Here is a 27,539-nt window from a genome sequence, read left to right on the forward strand (position 1 = left end):
GAGTCTATAATAACTAAAGACAGCCCATAATGTTTATTAATGGAAGGGTCTTGGGTCAGCCCAGAACTAACCCACCCCAAGTCCAAAGTTATCTTGATAACCGACTAGAATTAACCAAAGCGGGCTAGCCTGACATAAGCAGTATCTTAGGCAAGTCACCTAAATCTCATTCCATTTTCTTACACATGCTCTGTGACTAAGCATGTAATCAATCTGCATGCTCAATAATAAGATCACCTCTAATTACATCATTTGGGCCCACTGTGCTCATTATCCCAAACCCTGCCCAAGTTTTTCTCTAATATATCTATCAGAATTACTGCAATTCAGGGAGACAGGTTTTGGGCCACCAGGCCATCTGCTCTCTTAAAACACACATAGTAATAAACTCTTTCTCCCTTTGAAAGCCTGGTGACTGAGGAATTGGTTACTGAGTATGTCAGGCAAAATAATCCACAGCCTTTGTCCAGTAACATAACTTCATTGAAAAGGTCCTATTTATTAAAGGTACACATCCACAGCAATGGATTAAGTTTAAGAACATGTGTTTCTGTGGAACATAGCTCCACACTACCACACATACCTTGCCCCTTTATTAAATAGGCATGATGGGGAAAATTTCTGAAGAATCATATTAAAGCAGAAATTGCTATTTTTTTTTTTTTTGCCTAGAAACCATGCTTCCTTATGGTAGATTCCTGATTCTCTTTGGGGATTTACTTCTCTTCCACTGGTACAGTATTGATGGGACTGTCAAAGTGCTCGGTCTTTAGCGAAGAGAGGTGGGGATCTAATCAATGGTAGGCCAATCATAACATTTCTGGGAATGTGAATCTTACAGATGGAACAGAATTGACTCCTTTCGATGGTTACTCTGAAGAGACTACTTTTAGTTCTTGCCAGTAGAAGGAAACTAGATTCCCAGATGCTTATCCATTTTGAAGCTTGCTTCTTCAGCTTTTCCTTTGAGTTTTGGGTAACCCCTTATCTTTTCAATATAATAAATTCTTTTTTTGCCTATATAATATAGTCAATTTCCCTTAACTGTGACCCAATAGTCCTAATTGATACAGAGTTTCTAAGTCTGTTAATCACAAGGTTTCTAAGACTATTATCACCTATCCTTTCTGTTGAGGAAATCAGAAATGTCACATGCTGTTAGGAATTAGATCTGAGAACTAATAATGGAGAGCAAAAGTGAACTGAAACTTCTGTGGGCAGAAATCAAGAACCAGTATGAAGAAAGCAAGGAAGATCTCAAGTTTAGAACAGGGAAGGGTCATAATGCACATGCCCACAGGACTTGCATACATGTGCACACACAATGTGCTTCACACAGGGCTCAGAACATAAGTGTTTAACAGGTATTGTACAGGTATGGATGAGGGGATGATTGAATCATACATTTAGATAAGACTTGAAAAGACTGATATTACATCAACTTCATGCTGGAACTTTTTTAGTGCTTGGGTATGTGGGCCATCCCCTAATATAACAAGTGAGCATGTTTGCACCTACTCCCAGCAAAAATTCACATCTCATATTCAGACTTTATTCCTAATACCTGTAAAAAGAAAGATTAATACTTCCAGTATACATTTTCTTTTGGTAAAGTATATCTCCCCTTGTGTGCATATAAGGCAGTATTGTGTTTCTTGGCCTTGGCATGTGTGTGCTTTTCTGACATACAGAGACCAAGCTAACAGAATCAGACATAAGGTACCGTGATATGAGAAAAGGTTAAAACATTCCTGAATTCCATATGGTTTATCCTCTCATATATAGCAGTAGACATTCCTCTGCACAGACAAAGAAACATGTGCAGTAACAGTACTTAAATTGAGGGAAAAAAGAAGATATGGGGTCATTTGGGCAAGAAGTATACAATCTTTCTTCTGCCTGATATCTAATACAACTCTTGACATTCTTTTTCAACTCCTCATCTGTCTCAGTACCAGTGTTGATCAAATCTATCACTTGAGTGTCAAGTACAGAAAGAAGATAAGCTTGTTTATTTATTTTATCCCCAAATGCTGTAGTGCAAGTCCAAACTTGGCAGGGTGGCATTTTATATCATCCAGTTATTATTTCTAATTACAAATATTTTTATTTGTGTCTGACTCCAGAGAATTCCAAGTGTGACCCCACTGTTAAAAGAACAGGCTCTGGAATCAGACTTCCTAGATTGTGAACGATATGGCTCAGCCATATCATAGGTGTGTAACTTTAGGGAAATTACATATCCTATTTTGCTTAAATTTCCTCATCTATAAAATGGGGAAAATAATATTATCTATCACAAATGGTTGTTGTGGATATTGGAATGGAATTAATAAATGGTACCCTTTTTTCAAATGGAGTACTACAATGGGGGAAGGGGTAAAAACAGATAGGTCTAAAATATTACCTTTGTTACTGAAGCAGAAAATATGGAAGATGCAATAGTTCTTCAGGCAAGTGGGCTTCCTAATATTAAACACAATAATTAGGCTGACTTAAATCCTAGTTACAATGGAACTGAGCCAGGAGCAAGCCGCCTCAGGGTTAGAGACCGCCCTGAAGGAGCAGAGTAGGATGTGTACATCCAACAGAAAGGTATAAGGATGGGGTAGAATTAGGCTGATAAAATGAGTTCTTCCCTGGGAAAGGAGGAATGAGTGAGGAGGCAGAGTCTAGAAGCATCAGTATTAGTGAAGATCCCTCCACAGAGAAAATATCAGGAGTGAGAAATAAGAAATCCCCTCTAACAATGTATTTAAAATACTTGAAATATGGTCCGGTACATAGAAAGTGCTCAGTAAGTATTAGCTATTATTATTTATTTAACCTAATCTACCTTCTAATTTCCACAAAGTTAGAATTATTTTATATAAATTATATCCATTTAAGTGAAGCAAAATGAATGATTGAGTGGACATTAGGAAAATTCCAGTCAAAATACTTTTTTTCATAATATTCAATTTTGCAAAATATTTTCCCCACTTATTCCAGATAAATGAGTCCATGCTATCATTTCATTTATACAATAAAGTGTTAGAAGATGTGGTAGAGAATGCTTTCTAAATTTTATCAATACTGTACTTTTGAATTTTTCACCGCCATTAAATGAGAAATAATTTTAAAATGCTTTTTCTATACTTAAGTATATTCTTATGGGGCATACTTTATGGTTTCAACTAAAAGTTTAGTAGACGTCTATTTTAGCCATAAGTGTCTTATTATGCGTAACATATATCCATTAAATGTAAAGAAATAATTATGGGACTAGAGCTCATTGTTTAGGGTGTTTTTGTATTTCTGTGCAAATGCCCTATTTGAACTGAATGTAAATAATTATTAAGTGAAAGACACCTAAATGTGCATTTCTTGCAAGAATGGAATTTCCTCTAATCTTGTTTTTCTTGTGAATGCAAAGCTTTCAATTTGATAGCACAGAAACAGCATAAAATTATTAAACCAAAAAATATATCTGTACTCAGTTAATGTCATTCTCACTTGAAACTGATCAAAATATCTGAAAGCAGAGGGACAAATGTAGAAGTATGAGAAATCTTTTAAAAAGAAAAACACATTTGATTTTATTTACAGCTCAAGGCCAGTTAGTGAGGGACAGTGGAGATCAGGGTAACTACAACTATATGTGTATATAGTCCCAATGACTAACTACCATGACCTCAGTCTATTCTGAAAAGGCTATTATTCATAGGTATAAGAGCTTATTCAATTTTTCTCACCTCAAAATGGTTTAGCAACATTAACACTAGTGACTTATTGATTAAAAACTAAATTGAAGCCATTTATTTATTTTATATGTGCTGTTGAATTTCTTGAACACTTCTGATTTTAACTTGCATTAAACTTGGATGTACTAGTGAGTTTCAGACTAAATTTTGAGTTTTATTTTGATAATTTAGTATATGGCTTTCGTTACCTGAACCTTCCTTTTAAAAATTATAATCTATTTCAAACACAAAAAATTATAATAGTTTTTAAACCCACATACTACTACCACTCAGCTTTTTAAAAAAACTTTTACAGCCATGTTCATTATTTATTTCTAAACAAATAAACTGTATCACATATTGCTGAAGCCTCCATAGTTGCCTTGCCTTTCCTATTTCTGTTCCTTGCTCACTAGATAAATTCATTATCCTGAATTTTGATAGTTTCATATGATTGTTAAGTATGCATGTACCCATAAAGAACAAATATGGTTCTTATGGTTTCAAACTGTATCTAAAGGGTATCATACTTTATATACCATATTGCAACCCATTCTTTTCCCTCATCATTTTTAAAGTGAATCCATTTTGTTCATTTTAACAGCTGCACAATATTTCAGTGTATGAATATACAATAAACTGTGTATCCATTCTTCTGAAGATCATTTAAGTCATCTCCAATTGTTTACTCCTATAATACAAATTGAAATCAATATCATTGTACATATATATATCATATGTACATATATGCATGAATTTTTCTAGGGCAGGTACAGAGATGACACTGCTAGGTTGAAGAGTATGTTCATTCTCAACTTTACTTAATATTCTCGAACTATTACCCAAAGTGATTCTACCAATTTATACTTCTACTTGTCATGTATAAGAAATTACATTATGCTACAATCTTGCATAATACTTAGCCTGTTGAGACTTAAAAATTTTGCCATTCTAACTGTGTGATGGTATTAAATGTTGGTATTAATTTCCTCTCCCTGATAACTAGTAAAACCAAGTATTTTTCCTTATATTTATTAACTATTCACATTCCTCTTCCTTCAGGTTGCCTATTAAAATCCTTTGCTATCTCCTTCCATTCCCCACTATGGAATTGCTTTTTGTTTTCTTGAAATTGATTTGCAAAAGTCCTTTATATATTTTGTGCGCTAATCCTTTGTTGGTTATCTAAGATGCAAATATCTCCTCCCATCCTGTAATCTGGGTTTTCAGTTTAATAATGGTATCTTTTTAATTTTAGGGTAGCAAATTTATCAGCTTTTTCCTTTAAGGCTTTTGTTTTTTGTATTTTAAGAAATCCCAAATGAGATATTTCTCTGTATTTTTATTTCTAAAAGTGCTTTTTTCCAAAATAAGTTTTATTTCTGTCATTTAGCTTTTTAAACCATTCAGAATTAATTTGTGCTTATGATAGAAGGTATGGATCAAATTCCATAATTTTCTATATGGTGACTAACTCACCATTAGGTGACTGCCTCAGAATCATTTATCAAATAGTTTTTCCACCTACTACCACCAATTTGTAATGCCACTCTGTCATGTGTCAAGTTGTCTTAAAGGTATGAGTCTGCTTCTGGACTGTCTACTATATTTCATAACTTTCTCATTCACTATAACAATACCATACTATCTCAATTAGCAAAGCTTAATAATAAATCTTAGTATCTGATGAAGCAAATCTTGAGAGTGTACTCTTTATTTTTAAATTTACTTCATGTCCCAAAAATGCTGCCATATTGTGGCAGATTGCAAAATAAGGCTAAAAATTCCTGTCATTCTGGTATGCACACCCCTTTGCAATGTACTTTCTTTCTTCCATCAGGACGTGGAGTTTTCATTCTTACCTCTTGAATTTGGGCTGGCCTTGTAATCTGCTATAACCAATAGGATGTAGTTCGATGACTTTAATCAGTCTCTGAAGCTAGGTCTTAAGAGACTGCTCACTTGAGATGCTGTCCTGAGACAGCCATGCATGAGAGCTTGGCTAGTCTGCTGGAGGATGAGAAGCCTTATTGAGATGAGGCACCCCAGTTCATTGCTAATACCAGTTGATAGATATCTGAGTGAAGCCAGCTTGTAAAGTCCAATATAGGTGACCTAGCTGAATGCCAGTATCAAGTGGTCCAGGTAAAATTAGTAGAGGAACTGCCCAGCCAAACAACAGAATTTTGAGTAAATAAGAAATTGCTATTATTTTAAGCTACCAAGTTTTGGGGTAATGTGAGCAAATGCTCTCTGAGATTCATAAGTTTTAGAATCAGCTTGACTTGAACCATGAATTTAAAAATCAAGCTTTACAATGCTGGTTGAAATTGCATTAAATTTTAAAAATTGATTTAAGAAATCTGACATCTTTAAAGTATTGACTCTTCCAGTATATGAACAAATTTAATCTTTTCATTATTCCGTTCTTCTTCCATAGTTTTTTCTATTTGTTTATTCCTAAATTATCTGAGTAGCAATGATTTATCTCATGAAGTAGCATATAACTGCATTTCAATTTTATCCAATCTGATTATCTCATCTTTTAAGTGGTGAGTTTAATATTTTACATTTGTTGTTACTAGGCATAGAGTTAGAGTTAATTGTACAATTTTATATTTTTTCTTTACCACAAAGTTTATTTTTTGCTGAATATTTCTGCTTTTCTGCTATGGATTGTATATAAATTTTTAAGTGCTTAACCTTGAATTTTAAAAGTATAACTATGTCATTTTCTAATGAATTCTAATACATTCATAACTTATTCAGTACTTCTCTCCTTCTGAACATGAAAGCACACTATTTCTAATCTAATCTAATTGCTGTTTGGAACTTTAAGCATAATATAAAATTATACTTTACAACCATTGCTTAATTTAAATTACAATTGTTAATTTTGGGATTCATTGTTGTTTTTGGGATTCAATCCTCTCTCTCTGTTTTTTTTTTTTTTTTTGCAGAAGTACACTTTTTATTTTTAGAAGTACACATTTTAATACTTCTTTTACTGAAATTTTATAGTAGTAAACATTTGTGGTTTAGGATTTCTGAAAATGTCTTTCTATTGATTTCACTACTGAATATTTTAGATGGGAATAAATTTTGAGAATAACAATTATTCTCTTTCACAATTTGAATATGTTGTCCTCTAGCACCTAGTGTTGGTAATGAGAAGTCTGCTGTCAATATGACAGCTGTTTTTATGGAGGAAATCTGACTTTTCTATCTCATAGATTTTAAGATTTTTCTCTTTAACATTGATATTGTACAGTTTCACTATAGTGAGACTAAGTGTGAACTTGAACTTCATTTTCATTTATTCTTCTTGGTATTCTTATGTTCTTTTCATCTGAAAACTCTTATCATTGTCCAATTCTGAAAAATTCTTGCCATTAGGTTTTCAAGTTTTGCTTCCATGCCATTGTGTCCATTCTATACTTTTGTAATTCAAGAGAGTCTTGAACTATCCTCCATATGCCATAATATCTTTCACAAATAATCTGTTTTTGCGATGCAACTGGATTAATTCCTTAGTACTATTCCCAATTTAGTATGCCTTCTTCAACTGTATCTAGTATAGAGTAGATTTTGTCTATCAAATTTTTCATTTAAAGACTATATTTTTCATTTCTAGGATTTCTGATTAGTTTTCATATCCAACTACAACTGTATCATATTTGCCTGTTTCTCTTCCATAAATTCTTGTTATTTTTAGTGAAAGTTATTCCATTCTTTATCCATCTAAAGAAACTAGAATACATATTTTAAGTTTTTGTCCAGTTGTTCCATAAATTAATAACAAGCAAAATGACCTAGATGTTTCATTTGATGACTTTGCTAGTTTTCTTTCCTAGAATTAGATTTCTTTCCCTCATTTACTTTGGATTCATTTTGAGGGGTATTTTATTTCTCTTCAAACTACTTCTGTAATTACCATAAATACCCTCCATATCTACACATGTACAAGATTTTTTTTAAACTTTTTTTATTGTCTAGTATAACATATATAAAAAGCAAAGAAATAAAAAGGAGTAGTTTTCAAAGCACTCTTCAAAAAGTGGTTACAGGATAGATCCTAGAGTTTTTCATGGGCTACCATATGATCCTCTCATATTTTTCCTTCTAGCTCCTCCAGAATATAGGAGGCTAGAGGGCTTAAATACTTTTTTATCATCACAATCGACTTTTTTTCCTTCTTCTTTTGTGAACAATAACATATATACAAAAAAGCTCAAAACACAGCACCACAATTAGTTGTAGAACATATTTCAGACTTTGAATGATTTATAATGTAGATTGTGAGCTTCTGTTCTGGTGATGTTGGGTATACTATGGTTCTGTCTGTTGATCAGATGGATAGTGTCACACAATATCTAATCGTGTTATGCCTTTGTCTTCCAAGTTCCTTAGGATTACAGCTTTCTAAAATGCCATAGCTCTGTGATTATGGGCTTTATAGAGCCTCCTTTTTTTGGAGGAGATGGAGGGCCTAGTGGCTTCAAGCAATGAGCCTGGTTTCAGCCCCCCAAATCAAATAAAGCATTTTTAATTCCTTTTACTTTATAGGAGCTATGCTTCTACGCATCAATTTTCTATTTCTGGACTTGGTGCTCAACAGGCCCGTGTCTTCAGCTCTACTCACAATTTTATTTTCTATTAAGTTTCTAATAAATGAAATATTTATGAAGCTAGGCTATGTTTTTGGTTTGTTCTTTTAAAATTTTATCTATAATTACTATGCATTTATAACAGAGGGAATACATTATGGTCTCTCCGAGATATCATGACCAGAAGTTTTCAATTTTTTATAATCAAAGTACATTATACAATCTAACAAAATATACTGAGGAAAGGAACATGATAGGCAAATATCTAACAGGATATCTTAAGTATATCTCTAATAGCTGAAGGAAAGATAAAGTTTCTACTGAATGTCAGGTTCTTTTAATTTGAGAAATTTACTTTGAGAAAAAATTGTCCACTTGATCTGCATGATGGTGTACTGGTCTGTATTCTTATTTCATAAATCTCTATTCTTAAGATTTGTGCATTTAAAGTATTAAACTTCAATATAAATGTTTACCAAAAAAAGAAGATACAGAGGTCAATATTAAGAGGTTCCATATATAGGCCAAAGACCACGGATGATTGCATATTAAAAAGATTTATAAATACAGTTTACTGAAACACATTGAATATGTAAGAACCCAGAAGCTGACATTGATACCTAAAAACAAAGAGTAATGTCATTGGACACTACTGGAAATAGTGTAACACACCATATTTTGAATATTAAGAATTTGAAAGAAACAAGAATTTATCCTTTATTTTCTATACAAAATGTACTTCATGGTATCCTGGTAACCACATAGACCTAGTCAATGAGGTTTATTTACAGAAGAATTCCAGCTAATAAATGCAGAAGGATGAACAGAATTAGGAAATCACAATTTTGCATTCCTAATTATTCAGGCAATGACCATTAATGGTTAAAATACTTAGATGAAAGGGTGATGGGAAACTTTATAATGAAGGAATCAGGCTGTCACCACCTGTACACATTGATTAATATTAGCATCACTAAAAATTGGAGAACTACACTTTGTGTGCCTCATTACAAAATGCAAAATAAAGTACGAAGTGCCATCTGAGATATTTTCATCAAAAAAAAAGTGAATATAATCAGTCCTCTGGAACTAATGTCTCTTTATAAGAACTGGAAGGACAGAGTAGCAAAAGTTAAATAATGCTATAAGGAAACAGATGAATACAGAATGTAGATTATTCTATGGGACAAGTACCTTGGTTTCTTTAGCAAACAGCAGTATGAAATAAAAAGAGACATTTCATATATATATAAAAAGGCATGTAACAAAAAATTTAATAAAAAAAAAAGGGGGTGCAAGGGTAGTTTAGTGGTTAGAATGCCCGCCTTCCATGTGGGAGAGCCAGGTACAATTCCTGAACCGTGCACCAAAAAAAAAACAAAAAAAAAAAAAACAAAGGCACGTAACAATCAAACTCAGAAATGAACATAACAACCAACTCTATGTGTGGAACTTGTTTTGTTCATGAATTTAATAAACTGTTAGGAAGAGTTATGGTTAAGATAAACAGGTAAATACTGTTATGGACTGAAGATTAAGTGATAACAAGGAATTATAAGTAATTTTGTTATATGTGAAATTTATTGTATTTATTTATTTATCCAAGAAAACATCAATTTTTTTGAGAAATGCATTCAGAACCATGATGAGGTAAAATAAAACAATGTCTGGAATCTGCTTTAACTAAAAGACAACTAAAAAAGAGGAAACAGGAGTTTAAAACTCTTGAATATGCATGTTCATTTTATTATTCTCTGTCCTATATTTGTTTGAAATGCTTAATAAAAATATTACAAATTCTTGAAAAAATTTTGAAGATGCTAGATTTCAAAAACTCTGTACAAGGAAAAGGAAATTAAAATATCTCAATAACTTAAAAAGTTGACTACAAGTTGAAACAAGTGTTTTATACATCTCAATTTTAAAATACTATTAAAATGAATATTAATTTATTTTATTTTTTAAAATGTGGCTTCTAGAAAATATAAAGTTACACATGTGGCTTGATGTTATAGGTTAAGGAAAGGAAGACAGGTTAGGGAAAACTATATTCTAGACCAAAATGTGAGCTGGTTTCTAAGAGTTTTGGGGAGCTGGGAAAGGTCTAGAAGAGTTAATGAAATTGAATATGTAATGCTAGTGCATTGATGATTTTCAAAAGAGGATCAATTAAAGTAAGAAAGTTTGATAGAAGACAAACTTTCAAAACAGGAAATTTTGAACCAGTTTCAAGCCTTTTTTTTTATATTTGGGGAGCATAGCTTTAAATTGGTAAAGCCTGACAGTCAACTAAGAATTAAAAATCCTTTAAGCTGGTGGAAATATACCAAAACACTCAAAGCTGTTAATACTACGAGGATATTAAACCGATTTAAAGCCTCTGGCTGCAGTCACTTAAATTCTTAAGAAAAATCATTTTTGTTAAACTGATTTATATCACATTAGTTTGCATACCAGATTATTTTAGAGATCTACATTTAAAGAACATTAAATTACTAGTAAAATGCCATGCTTATAAAAATAATCTCTACTTGATAATAAGACCATAGAGCATTTCTCATTTAATACTCAGTTTTAAAAATGAAAACTGTCATCAGAAACATATGTTAATCTGAATAGTATATGTTTTTTGCTATTGCTATTTTTTTTTTTTGGTAGATTTTCCATTGTGGGTTGGAAAGCTTCAATTGATAGCTCACACTTATTCTGGTGAGGATGTGTATAAAGTTGATAACTCCCAATTCTCATGTGCCCATCTTCTTCATGAAATCTCAAATGCCTAATATTTCATTTATTTACTCTTTTTATTTCTGTCTATGTCCTAATGAGATCTATGAGGAAGGGAAAAGGAATACGCATATTATGATAACCATCTGGCATATGGGCAGACTTCCTGACTGGCATGGGGTAGCAGAGGTCAACTGGCAACATAAATAGCTATCTAAACCCGATCCAAAGGAGCAGTAGCTTTCTACTAATAATGTGATAATAATAATCACATTATTAACATGTCCTTTAATGTATCTAATAAGACTGATTTTCCCAGTTAGGTTTTTTGTTTTGCTTTTGATATGTGGTGGCATCAGCATTAAAGGCAGGTGGTAGGGTTGGGTGTTCCTCAGAAATGCCAAGGCAATCTTCTCACAGCCATGGGGAAAGTCTAACATGCAAGCTGAACAGGAACTTAATTTATGCATTGTGCTGGTTTGAAGGGAAGTATGCCCCCTAAGAAAAGCCATGTTTTAATATAAATTCCATTTCATAAAGGTAGAATAATCCCTATTCAATACTGTATGTTTGAAACTGTAATGAGATCATCTCCCTGGTTGATGTGATTTAGTCAAGAATGGTTGTTTAACTGGATTAGGGGATGACATGTCTCCACCCATTTGAGTGGGTCTTGATTGGTTTATTGGAGTCCTATAAAAGAGGAAACATTTTGGAGAGAGAGACCTAGAGAGAGCAGAGAATGCTGCAGCACCACGAAGTGGAGAGTCCATTGGAGATGAAGAAGGAAAACACCTCCCGGGGAGCTTCACGAAATAGGAAGCCAGGAGAGAAAGCTAGCAGATGATGCTGTATTTGCCATGTGCCCTTCCAGCTGAGAGAGGAGCCCTGACCGTGTTCACCATGTGCCTTTCCAGATGAGAGAGAAACCCTGAACTTCATCGGCCTTCTTGAACCAAGGTATCTTTCCCCAGATGCCTGTGATTGGACATTTCTATAGACTTGTTTTAATTGGGACATTTTCTCGGCCTTAGATCTGTAAACTAGCAACTCATTAAATTTCCCCTTTTAAAAGCCATTCCGTTTCTGGTATATTGCATTCCAGCAGCTAGCAAACTAGAACAGATTTGAATATTTTGCACCTGTTTAAGGTGATGTGAGTAGCTGCCAAGTTGACAAGGGGTGGACATGTGGTAGTTAGATTCAGTTGTCAACTTGGCCAGGTGAAAGCACCTAGTTCTGTTGCTGTGGACATGAGCCAATGATAGGTGAATCTCATCTGTTGCTAATTACATCCGCAGTCGGCTAGGAGGCGTGTCTGCTGCAATGAGTGACGTTTAACTTAATTGGCTTGTGCTTAAATGAGAGAACGCAATGTAGCACAGTCTAGCAGCTTGACATTCCTCATCTCAGCACTTGCAGCTCAGCCCGGGCCCTTGGAGATGGAGAAAGAAATCACCCCGGGGAAAGTTGTTGGAACCCAGGGGCCTGGAGAGAAGACCAGCAGAGACCATCCTGTGCCTTCCACGTAAGAAAAGCGCCTCAGTGGAAAGTTAGCTGCCTTTCCTCTGAAGAACCAACAAAATAAATCCCCTTTTATTAAAAGCCAATCCATCTCTGGTGTGTTGCATTCCGGCAGCTAGCAAACTAGAACATGCATTTTCTAGCACCAAATTTCACAACTGTTTTTTAAAAGATAATAAATCAATAATGGTAGTAAGGACATTTTAGAGGGCCAGGTTCAGGATCTGAAAATCAATATACATACTTGTTCTCTTAAGTAAGCCTAGAAGACTTAAGATATTGACTGGTTTGGGGAACTGCAGCCTTTCTTGAATATTTCACTGGTTTAGTTCGGTCTAGGTTGATAAAGATTGAAAACAATATTACAACCAATTAAAATCTAGAGTGACAATAAAATTCATGAATAATTTAAATTTAAATTCAAAACTCTTCTAATGAAACAATCCCTTTGGTAGAAAAATATGATTTAAAAAACCTAAATGGATCATTTAATTTACTGATTTTGCCATGTGCTACTAATGAGAAGCTTACAAACAGCTAATAATTATTTCTGGAGATGATGCAGGTAACAAAAGTTAGGAATGGCCTTTATAATATGCGTCAGTGGACCAAAAAAGGGAAAAATTTTGTTTAACTACTTTAAATCTCATGTGTAGGGATGACCATTTTAGTTAAAATTGTAAGAATATGAGGCAATATTACATTACTAACAAAAATGGGATAATTGTTTTCTGGCCATTGTACCAAGTTAATTTATGTTCCTAAATAAATTTACAAGTGAATATTCTACTTTTCACGATATCTTTTTTATGAACCTTGATAGAAAAAAAAGAAAAAATTCTGCTTTACTGGATACAAATAAAGAACTTTATTTATAAAAATGAAAATATATTTTCATTAATAAGAAATAAATATTGTCTAAATAAAACCTGACCCAAATTACATGCTAAATAAAAAATATGTGTGTATGTATGTGTATTTATATGTGTGTGTGTTTACATATATATGCTTTTTGGAGATGTTTATAATAAGTGTCAAGGAAGGATATTATTTAAATCCATTTTATAAATTAGACACGAAAGGTTCACATTGCTCCATTAATTGCTTTAAAAGGTGTCTTGGCTCTTTTTTTTTTGTTGTTTTTTTTGTTTTTTTTTTTTCAGGCACAACTTTTTTTTTTATTTTTTTTTTAAATCAGTAAAAGAAACTGGGTCCTAGAAGCTGCAGTGATCTAAGCAGCAAGTTTGTGCATTCGTCCTTTTTTGTTTGTTTAAATACGTTTAAATTATCACACTGCCGGCACACCTCATTTGCATGAAATTCTGCACCAAACATACTAATTGTAGTAAAGTTATCCCCCATCCCACGAAGGAAAAAAAACCTACTCTGTAAGAGAATTTTCACTGAAATCTAACCAAACTTCGTTAAGTGGACTGTGACAAGATTATAAATGATATGAAAAATAACATTTTAACATTTGGCCATTAACTTAAGGAAATGGTTTGCCTATACATTGTTTAATTTTTGTAATTTTAATAGGTAATGTATTCTACCCTCATACCGTCTTCAGAAGTAAAGCATAATGAAAAAGAAAAGAATGCAACTGAGTGCTAAGGCAAAACATCTTGCCTGAAGTAATGAGGGTAGAGTATATACTAAATACCCAGTGCAGAATTTCATAGGGCCAATAAGATAACAGTCTATTTTTCACTTACACAGGCGAAGTGGATTTTGCAATTACCAGTTGCGTTAATGCACCAAATAAAGCTCCTAAAATTGATACTATAAGGCGCCACCTTAAGTTTTCCAGGCTGCAACTGTGCATAATTTTAAAATGGTTTTCTTAAATTTATTTATTTCTTTAAACATAACACGAGGAAGGTGTTAAAACTGGTGTAATAGCTCAATAGAATAAGTATTCCAGATTTTGGGAGGGATGAAGATGGAGATATTCAGAACCCTTCACCAGAATCCCCCCCAACTTGATCATAGTGGATTAATGATGTGCTTTGTGGATGTGGTTAGTCAATGACACCAGCTTGACGGATCTTTCTTTCTGCACCAAATCCCATTGAGTTATCTGGTCCCCTAGGCTGACGAAGAACCATTAGGCGTGGAGCACTGGCATCATCCAGGGTGATGCTCTTCAAGCGATTGACCAACCGATCAGGTCTTGGAGCTGCAACAGCCTTCGGGCCTTCGCAGACTCGCCAAACATTACAGGCGCTGCACTTGCCAGTGCGCTGATTAAGAATCACTGAGAACTCCACCTCATCTCCTGCCTGTAGCTCAATGCCATCCTGAACTTCTTTCACATGGAAAAAGAGCTTCTTGCTATCTCCTACTTCATAGTTAATGAAGCCAAACTGATCTTTCACACACTCCACTGTGGCCCTACGCAGGGGTGTGATGTTATAGGCCATAGTCTGTGCATTTTGGCCCAGGACACACAACTGGAACTTGACACTCTCCCCTTTCTGTAGGCAATCCCCTTTGTTGGCCATCCCAACTATGCCAAATGGATAGACCTCACCTTTCATATCCCCCTTCTCCACAATCTCAATCATTCCTTGGTATTCAGTTTGTGTTGGATCAACACTCCTCAGGGGGCGAATGACTTTACCAGAGTAGATGGTGGGATCAGCTTCCTCAGTAATGCCATTCACTGAGTGTGTTTTGTTCACCTTTTCTGCACTGACTTTGTTGCCTTTGCCTTTGGACAAGCTGTACTCCACCATATCCCCCAGTTCCAGGCTATCAACATCACCTGAGAACTCAGTGTAATGGAAAAAGATTTCCTTATCATGATTGGCTGTTTCAATAAATCCAAAATTATCCTTCAGAGTTGCCACATAACCCAAGAGCCTCTTGGAATTGGAATTACGACCTAAAAGTCGCACACAAGTTGCAATCTGCTGCCCAGGCCTCTGTTTGTCATTAATACTAAATTCAACCTTATCTCCTATTTGAGGAGAAGTAGATCCTTCCACATCCTTGGCTTGAAAAGCAATAGTCAGTTTTACCCCACAATCATCATAAGCAATTATGCCATCCTCAGCCTCCTTCTCTTTGCCTTTATTTGGGCTACTGGTTTTGGGATTGGAAAAAGTGGCTTCTTTTTCTACAGTGCCCAAGAAACGATGATCTGAATGGGAATAGAATGAAACCGTGCCCTTCGGAAGTTTTTTAATCCTAATAGCATGATTTCTTTGGGCAGAGAGCATATCAGGAACTACAGTAAACTCTACTTCATCAGCAATATGGAGCTGGTTTCCATCAAGAATTTCACTGAAGTGGAAGAACATGCGAGCATCACGATCCACACATTTGATGAAACCAAAACCATCTCTCATGGCAGCAATCACACCCATTTCTCTAGCTTCATTTGTGAACTGAAATGTATTTGACAGAACTTCTATGTTGGTTGCTCGTTCTAGTTTGTCACGTCTGTCTGTTGAAATATTAAACCTAACATGGTCACCTTCCAGCAAGGTCACTTTGGATTTTGTATCTTTGTCTCCAAAGGGAAGTTCTTTAGGAATCACAAAGTCAACTTTGATGCGTCCTGGCAATGGGTCATTCTGATTTTTACTGGGTACTTTTGGGATCACTTTGGTTACAGTTCCTTCAAAATGTTCAATGCTGATATCTTCAAAAATGACTGTTCCTTGAGGCAACAGTCTGACATCTGTTGCAACTTCTTTACCATTTCTGTCCTTGATTGTGAACTCCACATCATCTCCAGGCTGTAAGGTTTCTAGGTCACCCTTAAATTCACTATAGTGAAAGAATATCTCTTTTACTACATCACCTCTTTCAATAAAGCCAAATGCCTCCTTCATGGCACAAACTACTCCCTGACAGCGGGCTTGTTTCTTTTTCAACAGCATAATGTTACGAGCACTTACAGCACCAGTATGTTTATTGTTATCAATTACAAAGTTTATTTTATCTCCAGTTTCCAGCTGAACGTTCCCTTCGACATCTTCAGGGGTGTAAGTCAGATAAAACACTTCTTGTCCATTAATTCGTTCTTCAGGGAGGATTTCTGGTTTTATCTTCACCAGTTTAACAGCAATGGGTTTCCCAGTCCGCCGGTCAGATGATACTTCAAATTCAACATCATCTCCTACTTTTAAGTCCTACAGGTTGCCATTATATTGTGAACAGTGGAAGAAAAGTCTAGCTTGACGTTCTGAACACTGAATAAATCCGTAAGAGGTTAGCAGTTTTTCGATAACCCCAGTTTCACGCAGTGCTGCTGAAGTACCATTGGGGTACCCATTGTGTCCATTGTTGTGGAGAAGGTTTGGATCAAAGCTCATCTTGCAGTGATAATCAAATATTATTGCACTTTCAGTAGTATTTGCTGATTCTTCTTTTTCAGCACACGTTTGAAAGGATGAAAGTTGCTAATATTAAAAAAAAAAAAAAAAAAGAGCGAGAGAAAATGATCTATCAAGCTAATAAAGAATACAACTGCTGCTGCACCGGGCAATCTCACAGTACAGCACTGAAGAAAACAAAGACTACTAGCAGCGTTGGGAAGTGCTCTTTCAAAGCTGTTGAATAGGCACAAACTTCTTGTTTCAGATCAAGTGTTGTGTCTTCAACTTAAGTGTACTCTTCTTTGGTCTTGTTAGTTGTTACGACGTTTGTTCCTTGCCTGATCTGAACTTGAAGCAGCAGTTTCAGGTGGTAAAGTCTGTTCTGTTACACTTCATACCCAACAGCTCAGCGCCCCCTCTCCAGCACCGCCATAAGCAGCACGGCCCGGTACGTAGGAATTGGCTCTTTTTTTTAAAGAACTTAAATAAGAAATTTTTTCTCTGTCAGCCTTTTTATCCATCAATAAAAGCAACTATAGAAGCTTGTGATTTTGTGGGATGACTTAATTCCTATTTTTTAAGTACATAGTTCTGAGAATATGAAGACCTTGTGCTGGTTTGAAAGATGTATGTCCCCTAGAAAAGTCATGTTTTAATCAAAATCCCATTTATAAAGGTAGAAAAAAAAATCTACCTTTATAAAGGTAGAATAATCCCTATTCAATACTATATGTTTGAAACTGTAATCAGATCATTTCCCTGGATGATATGATTTAGTCAAGAGTGGTTGTTAGACTGGATTAGGTGATGACATGTCTCTACCCACGTGGGTGGGTCTTGATTGGTTTACTGAAATCCTATAAAAGAGGAAACATTTTGGAGAATGAGAGATTTGGAGAGAGCAGAGAATGCCGCAGCACCACAAGGCAGAGAGTCCATGAGTCAGCGACCTTTGGAGATGAAGAAGAAAATGCCTCCGAGGAGCTTCATGAAACAGGAAGCCAGGAGAAGAAGCTGGCAGATGATGCCATGTTTGCCATGGCCCTTCCAGATGAGAGAGGAACCCTGACCATGTTCACCATGTGCCTTTCCAGATGAAAGAGAAACTCTGTGTTCGCCATGTGCCTTCTCACTTGAGAAACCCTGAACTTCATCAGCCTTCTTGAATTAAGGTATCTTTCCCTGGATGCCTGTGATTGGACATTTCTATAGACATGTTAATTGGGACATTTTTTTGGCCTTAGAATTGTAAACTAGCAACTCATTAAATTCCCCTTTTTAAGAGCCATTCCATGTCTGGTATATTGCATTCCAGCAGCTAGCAAACAAGAACACACCTCGACACAATAAAATTCACTTCCCTTGTTTTTTATACCCCTATTTTTGAATAATGATGATACACACTGTGTATGGCTTGCAGCTGTCAGAAATCACACAACAAATCAAGCACATGGTATTTTACATGGATTGTACATGTCATATCCTCCATTCCTTTCCTAACCTTTAGTATAGGTAAAGTATTTCTCTACATTGGCTTGAGGGTAAGGTTAGAATAAAATACAAAGGGATCAAAGAAAACCTTTCTATTTCCTTCACCTTCAAGAGGGAATTGGCTCAAATAAGAGCGAAAAGAGAGAAATCTAATTTACTGTTAACAACCAAATTTCTGTCATACTGCACCATTATAGCTGATGCTAAGAACACCTACTATAGTGTCTCTCCTATTGCAGGCCCTCAATTTAACATTCCACAAGGGTTTACTGAGTTCTTATTATGTACCAGCTGCTGTTGGAGGCATTTAAGATACAACAAAACAGCAGGAAAAAAATTACTTCTTTCATGGGACTTACATTCTAGTGGTGTAAGAAGACAGACAAAAATAAATATGATGCATAAATGATATAGTGTTAGAAAGTAGTAAATGATATGGAAAAAAAACGATTGTTGAACTGGGAACCAGAATTATAAAAATGAAACGTCTGAAAAGCTGGCTGTCCAGGGTTAACTAAGTTAAAGAAATATAATCTGTATTTAATTCATTTAAAAAAACTGAATTATATGTGACACACTGGACTACATGCTGGGAATCTAAAGATGTATAAAGACAAAGTCTTTGTCCCCAAAGACATTACAGTCTCATAAGGCAGACCACATGGACAGAAATAATCATAATATACTAGGCAAAGTGTCACGTTATTAGTGGAAAAAAATGTCAAAGAAGCAATTCTGTGTGTGAGGACGGGAAAGAGGAATGGTAGGGAAGAGTCACTAATTATGTGGAAGATGGTAGGAGTTGCTGGGAGAAGGATTTCCATGACAGCCTTTTAATTACTTTTGTTATAAACATTTGAATGATTATCTAGTATTGTAAAAGTAATGGATTTTAACAGGAACGCTGGCTAGGAAAATTTAGACCACAAAAGAAATGGATAATCATACATTGTTTTTTAATAGGAACTTAATTTATATACAAAGTATAAACTCCCTGAGGACAAGATTTAATCTAATTTTTTATATATCAACATTTTATATGTAGTTTATTGTACAGTAAATGTTTATTAAATTGAATTTTCAAACAGGCACCTTAAAGTAACTTTGATTTGGAATATTTTTTAAAAAGTTAAAATTTTCAAATTTTAGCATCCCTAAAATTCTAAATTTTTCATTATATTTATATATTTCCTATTTTGTATTACAAGTTATTTCATGCTAGATCTTATTTTATTTTGATTTTTTCACCTGTGACAGAATCTATCTATACTGATCCTACACTATAAAATAAGTGACTCTATGAACAAAGTTGTAGAATGTTATCACAGTTATTGACAATGTAATTTTTAGACTCAGACAAATACTAGAATTGGTCAAGTACCTTAGCTTGCAGCTTTGCTTCTTGCAATCGACCTTTCCACGATGCTACAAATTTAAAGCTATCCACAGAATGACCCATGGCCCTATAAGACATCAAATGTCAGAAATAAATAAAATTTCAGGAATTAAATTATGATAGTAAGTGAAGATATATATATGTATATATTCTTATTTATTTAAAATTGAACTATTTGGAATGTGCAAATAATCAGCTCTATTAAACTATACAAAATATCTTAGATTTCACCTTAAGTTTTTAAAGTTAGCTGTTTATCTGTCAGTTTCCTTTTCAAGGTTATAAGCTCCTTATAAGGGTAGGGCCTTTCTCATTTTTACATTCTCCATTTTGACCACCACCCTCAAATGCAGGCACATGACAGATGGTCAATAAATGATTATTAGCTGAAATGAAATATTAATTGATATTTATAGTGTGATCCTAAGAAGTACAAATTGAAAGCCCCCTGAGTCATTAAAGAACAACTAAATTCTGTGCAGAATATTTGTGGTTATGTCTCTTTTATTACACCCTATTTTGTTAAAAAATATTGTCTATAACAACACAAGTGCTGTGAAAAGGAGCTTCATCTTAACCATCAAGCCCTATTCCAATCAAGAAGTCCAGTTGGCACTGTTCAGCCAAACTTTCTGGGAAAATAAAAATGCTGTCCATGTGGCTAAAATAGTAGCCACTAGCCATATGTTGCTACTGAGCACTTTAAATGTGGCTCATGTAAATGAGAACTGAATTTTCAATTTTATTTAATTTTAATTAATTTAAATCTACTATGTGACTAGTGCTACCATATAGGACAGCTCAGGTCTATATAAATAAATGACTAAAATTATAAAAATTATTTCACTTTTCTTTAATTCTATAATATAATAAATGTGGAGCTTTTTTTAAAACTAAAAATTAACTGTGTAGGGCGGTCAATGGTGGCTCAGTGGCAAAATTCTCGCCTGCTGTGTCAGAGTCCTGGGTTTGATTCCCGCAGCCTGCCCATGTCAAAAAAAAAAAAAAAGTTAACTGTGTAATTAATTATACAATATTAGGAAATAATATATCTGAATTTCAACAATAAATTCATTTCTTGACAATCCAAGGAATGTGATCAGAAGTGAATAAAGCAAAACAATTACAATCATAGACAAATAAATAATTTTCATTACCTTGCAGTTTCCTGACGAAGAGCATTGAGAAATGTGTCTGGATGGAAGAGTTCTGACAGGTCAAGCGTTTCAGCAAGAAGAGCCTGTTTCTCAGCTTTATCTACCCAGTTCTAGAGAAAGAAAACATACACACACACACACACACACACACATACATACTTTGAAAACTTTGTAAATGTGAAAGATTAAGAAAGCAGAGACATTACACATAAGTCGTTTTTCAATTAGAAAGTTATGTGGTTTTCAAATGCTTTGAAATTATGTCTAGGAAAAAGAAAATTTCCACTTTATATTGTGATGTCTGACAGTTATTTGGCATAATATCAATTCATCACAAATCTGCTACTTTGCACAATCTTTTGTTGGTAAAAATCTCAAAATATAAAGTCTAAAATATGAGAATTAATGTAATGTATAACTTTTTAGTCTTGGCTGGCACTGCTCCCAGTGATGACCCACCTTCTCAAAGTTTGCTCAGGACATATTAAGCATTCAGGTCTAACTTAAGGATCCTCAGGGCCCCCAAGTCTTGACAGTGCTAACTAAAATATGGTTCCAGATCCAAATTCAGGAGGCAATTTGCCACATTATTGAATTAAGTATTATGAGAGAGGATAATGCCCAAGAAGAAATAATAATTCTTTGTTTAAGGTTGTTTATAAAAGTCTTTTCTTCTTACGTATCATTTTGTAGATCAACCTATAATCCTTATGGAGAAATATAAACCTACTGAAGTGTGTGTGGTGAGTATAATAAAAGAAAATTGCTATTTAGAGCAAATAACTAAAGCAACATAAAGTCTAGTGCAATACTAACTATATAACAGGCATTGACTTTCCTGTACTTTACATCTACTAACTAATTTTATGCTTAACACAACTTTGAGAGTTAGCATTAGTATCACCATTTTACAAATGAGAAAATGGAGGCACAGCAAGATGGTACCACAGTAAAGTGGCTAAAAAACTTACAGAATTATCACTTACCCAGTAATTCATTTTGCATGATTTATAAATAGTCTAGAAAAAAAGGTGTTTATTACTGTGTAGAAAGGATGTATTTCATGTACTGTAACACCCTATTATCTATCTAAGCATTTATATCTGTTAGCTAAGTCTAGAATAGGAGAAATTAAAATCTCCAAAGCTATTATATTTACTTTCATATCTTAATGCATTTGGCTATGACTCATATCCTATAGCAAAAATGCACCTATTTCCTTTCTCCAGTGGATAAAATGCTGATTTCATAAACAGAAAAAATTTCTAAAAGAGATCTCCTTAACAAAGTATAATTATTTCTTCCTAGAGAGTATCCTTTACAATAATAACACTTCAAAAACTATCTATTTTTACTAAATAATTCTAAATTAAGCTAAGGACCTTTTGTTTATTCCCTAATCAAATGATTTCATTAAATTATCTGTCTTTTATTTTCAGTAGCTAAATGCAGTCAGCAAATTGTGTTTGCATAACCCTTTCGATTGTACATAATATTTATTTCTGTAATTTTGCACCAGCTATTTTTAAATAATCAATTAAACAGAAATATTTCAAATTATACAGTTACTTTATTAATGCCTTAAAAATTAATTTTGAATTCAAATAATTCCAGAAAAAGTGTTGCCAGGAATGGATGCAGATTTATTCAAATTAATTAAAAATTAGCGTCTGGCTGATAGTCAGATTTTTACTTCATTAAAGTTTGAATTAATATAGTTAATCAAGGAAGAAAAGCTTTTTTAGTCAAAATATTTTTATTAGTTCATAAGAAAATATGACTTGTCTGTTAAGTTTAAAGGTAGACTAACACAAAGATATTAGTTAAGATAAAGAGTAAATAAATTATTTTAATGTGTATAACGTCTTTTAGCAGCAAATTTCACAGGGAAGAACCAACAAGCACATTTTCTTATTTTAAAAACTGCACTTTTTAAAAATTGCATGAAAATAAAGTCTTCAATAGTATAATCTTTAATAAGCAGAAATATACAAAAATGAATGGGCTTCCAATAAAGTTGCAGGCATATTAGTTGGAAAATATTTTTCAGTAAATGTTTCTTCCTTACTCCACTCCTGGTCATGGGCCATACTACTTCCTTTTAAAGGATCAGGTTTAAGACTAAACATTGATCTTTAGTCTCACCTTTGATTATGGACCCTCTACCTATAATTCTTCACATGATAAATGGATAGAAGCAAATAAACAGCTAGTAGAATTGAACAACTTAATGGGTTGGGTGATTTTTTGAATACCCTCAATGTATATATAAATATACACTTAGCACTATAGGGAGTAAAACTTCTAACCTGGAATGAACATTAGAAATCATCTAGAATAATCCCATTATGACATACATAAAATTATTTTTTCCCAAGTTACATGTCACAGTTAAAAAATAGTAATATTTAATCTTTTAAAAAAAATGCTGGTGATGATGGAGAATCAATGAATACAAATGATATTTACTCAGAAGCATTTACTAAATGTAGAGCATATCATCTAGTTAGGGGAAATAAGACATGCTTAAATTAATGTGACAAAAAGTAGTGAGAGGAAAACTACATAAGAAATTGAGAGCATCTTGTAGTAACTGGAGGTATGCACCCTAGAAAAATACATTCTTAAAGTTAATCCATTCTTGTGGGTATGAACCCTTGTAATTAAGACCTTTTGATGAATTTACTTTGATAAATGTGGCCCAAATGAATCAGGATGGGTCTTAATCCTATTACTAGAGGTCTTATAGGGAAGGCATCAGAGGAGAAAGACACAGGGTACAGCCAGAAGCTGGAAGTCAACAAGACAGGAAGAGAAATAGGAGGTACTGCCATGTGCACAAACATGTGATGGAGAAGCCAAGGACCGAGGCTTGCCAGAAGCCAGGCTCAGAATACCAATCTTAAGGGGGAAAGAATTGCCTTGGTGATGCCTTGACTTTGGATTTCTCCTAGCCTCAAAATCATGAGCCAATAAATTTCCATTGTTTAGGCCAAACCATTGCATGGTATTTGCTTTAGCAGCAAGGAAACTAAAATACTTCGTTAGAATTCTTCTCCTGTTAGGCACTGGAACTAGGAGGACTCTCCAGGAGGCTGCCTGGCAGTAGGTACTGGGGTAAGGTTATCCTGATTTATGAAACATACCTGAAAAAACATCCTCCCTATTTATTTCTTCCTGTGCAATGACTTAGGAAGTTGTAAACCTAAAACGGCAGGGGGCCGCAGTCATTTCATCATACAAAATGAAACTTATATTTGATAAATGGCGTAAGTGTAACTAAAAACCCATGGTGATAGGACAGACTATCTGCTATATGATATTGAATAATTGCTTATCTCAAATGGATAAAATATTAAATTTAAATTACCAATTTAGAACATAGGCAAAAAAATTCCAATAGGATGAAAGATCAAAAGATAAAAGTAAATCATTAAAATTTTAAAATGAAGATATGAGAATATGTTGACTTTAGAGTAAAAAAAAGATTTCTTAAATGTGAACTCATCCACAAAAGAACATAATATTGAAAGTGATTTTCCAAAGAAACTAAAATTTAGAAAAGTTAAAACTTTTGGCATTCATGATGGGAAAGTATAAGATATAATAACCTCTAAGGATAGAAACAAGCATCTGAGGAAAGAAAAGACTAAGTAAGTGAACGGATAATTTGATGAGTTGAAAAAAAAACCAAAACTTATGATGAATTAGTAAAGAAGAAATGGCAATGAAATTAAAATAGCAATATAAGAATGAAAATTCACACTGGAAATAGTAAAGAGAACAATTGGCACTGTGAAAACTTAAATCAGTGTAATAAAGTCCAAACAGAAACTCCCCAAATATAGAAGAAAAAAGGAAAATGAAACTGATGATAAAGATGGCAGATATGGTGAACAGAATGCTCTCAAGAATATAAGAAAGAGATCAGAACAACTGGAATACAAGACATAATTTGAGACAGAGTCAAATAATTCTTTCTTTAACAGGGTGGGGAGGGATGGGGAGGTATCCCTGTATCTATGAATACGTAAAACAGCTAATCATCTTTCTGATAAAATCAATCCTGTGCTTTTTTTCTAACTATATTTCTACTCCCTTTTTAATCATATTTTCAAATTACAAATAAAAGAGGTAAGCATCCTATTATTATCAGGACAGCAAAATCAGGCTATTCACAATGGATCTAACCTCATACTTTACTGTAAAGTAAATGCTACAATATGATAGACCAATATGTACAGAATTTTGAAGGAAAAAAAGCTGTTTCCTTGAGAATTTTACATCTAGTTAAGTTACTATTCATTTGTGGATATAACAGAAAACATTTTTATATAAACTAGAAGAAAATAAATATGCCACTTCTGTACCTATTTTTGAAAACATTACCCAGAAATGTTCTCTAACTCTTTTACAGATTAATCAAGACTAATATTTTAAGAATGCAGAAGTCAGAGGTTAAAGCTATAGGCTATAACAATGAAATCAGTTAAACAGAATTAAACCTAATATTTTAACAAAATCAAATGTACTTTTTTAAAAAACTCAAAGAGCTAAAAGGCATAATGCAGAAACCAGTAAAGCACATGACAGGAGTAAATCCAAATAAATGTTATCAGTTATACCCCACAGAGAATAAAATTTCCTTCCAAGGAAAAACAGTTAACTGTTGGGGGATCGGGGAAGTTGTCTTCATATTCTAACCCAAGCTAACTATGTTACTCAGCATTCAGAATAGAATAATATCGTTTAATACAGCTAAAAAAAAAAAAAAAAAAAAAAAAAACGAAAGGAAATCATTTTAAGAGTAGGGAAAAAGAAGGAAAGTATGTGATCACGGAATTGTGGGCTTCCTTTGAAAACAGAAAGAAAAGAAATACATGTTAATTACATAAAAATATATATACAAAAATAATGTAAACAAAAGGCAATAAAACCAAACCAAGAAAATATTTTTCACAAAAATGAAAATGGATTAATAAATTTTAACACTATGGCAAATTGTTTACATGTTTATTGAAATAAGAAAGTATGATCATCCCCAAAAGTTCTTAAGAAGGTAAATTTAAAAACTGCGATATGCTTGTTGCCCATCAAAATAGCAGATTGAGAAACAATGATACTCAAATGTTGGTAAGGGATCAAGGAAATGGAAAAAAATCTTGGTAAGAGTGCATATTATATAATATTACTTGCGAGTAACTTGATAAAATATGCCGACACTTAAAAAATCTTCCAACTTTTTTACTCAGTTATCCTTTTCTCAGAATCTAAATTGTGGAAATAATCAAGAGATTCCTAATCTGAGGAAATAATCAAGAATTCAGACAAATACTACCATATGTAGCTTGTTCATTTAAAATTATTTAGAATATTAAGAAATTAAAAACATAATAAACATATACTTGAAATTAGCTAAATTTTACATGTATGCATTTTCATCAATGCAGTAAAAAATTATATACTCAATTAAAAAATTAAAAAGGTATTTGAGGACTATTTAATGGTAGTGTTCATGACCTAATGCTCATGGAAATGTTCATGATCTAATGCCAATTGATCAGAATGCAAAAATATAAACATAGTATGAACCTGCTTACATAAAACATTATTTAAACACATTGAAACATAATGGAAGAAAATACATCAACATATATATTTAAGCTGGGTCTGGCCTACAACCCATTAATGACTATCTTCATTCACAATAATAGCATGCTGTATAAACAAAAATGCAATGGATTAACGAACTTATACCATTTTATTTTAATGCACTGAATTCCATGGAAAAAGTGTTTAAAGCAATTAACAAGCAATTTAGGCATTCTTCATGACATGCCACCTTTTATACTCCATCTTGTTTTCAAAATTACTTAATATAAATTTAGGGGTTTATGATCTGGGAATAAATTTTTATCCAGAACTAAAATCTAATTTATCCAGAATAAAAATACGTCATTGTTTTGACTGGAGTAAACAAAACATTAAAGGTTATTAGCAGGTTAATAGTCCTATGTATAACGAGTTTTTCAGTTCCTTGGGAGAATAAAAGGTAACAAACTGCAGCTCATGAACAAAGTGGATTAACAAGAATTGAATTATAATTACAACCTCAGAAGATTAAAGAAAGTATTTACTCCCACAGTATGTTGCACTGACTTTAATAGTGAATGTACTACAAGATATTTGCCATTCCTTGAATCCAAATTTTCTGGAACCAAAACCCGGGTTTATATCATCATTATTCAAATATTATAAATTAGGTTTACCTATTACATTATTAATCATGGGGAAAACAAAAGAAATTAAATGTTCTTTTCCATAAGTTTAGCCAGGGGATTCTGAGATATAAAATTCTAAAATATAAAATTCTGATATATAAAATTCATAGTTCAAGAGAGCAAGATTGAATTGGAACAGCTTCCTGGAGCTCTAATAATTTTTAGACTATGTGATCCTTAAAAGAAATAATTTCTTGCCATATGTACTCCTATCAATAAGGTTATTTTTGCCTATCAACTTTAGAGAACTGTCTCAAAAATGTGAGTGCTGAATTTATTTAGTTTGGATTCTATCCACTAATGTTC

General features: G+C 33.5%; 1 protein-coding gene and 1 pseudogene across 2 annotated transcripts in view; both read right to left on the minus strand.

Annotated features, from left to right (window-relative positions):
- DYNC2H1 (dynein cytoplasmic 2 heavy chain 1) overlaps positions 1-27,539 on the minus strand; it is a 522,264-nt gene that overhangs the window by 24,571 nt on the left and 470,154 nt on the right. For both annotated transcript variants that reach the window (XM_077113112.1, XM_077113111.1), the window contains exons 86-87: positions 20,953-21,062; positions 19,781-19,862 (exon numbers count right to left, since the gene is read on the minus strand). In XM_077113112.1, coding sequence (XP_076969227.1) covers positions 19,781-19,862; positions 20,953-21,062 — 192 coding nt within the window. The remainder of the gene's footprint in view (positions 1-19,780; positions 19,863-20,952; positions 21,063-27,539) is intronic.
- Positions 14,416-17,355, minus strand: LOC143644301 (cold shock domain-containing protein E1 pseudogene; annotated as a pseudogene).

This window comes from Tamandua tetradactyla, chromosome 8 (assembly GCF_023851605.1).
Source record: "Tamandua tetradactyla isolate mTamTet1 chromosome 8, mTamTet1.pri, whole genome shotgun sequence".
Classification (NCBI taxonomy): Eukaryota; Metazoa; Chordata; class Mammalia; order Pilosa; family Myrmecophagidae; genus Tamandua; species Tamandua tetradactyla.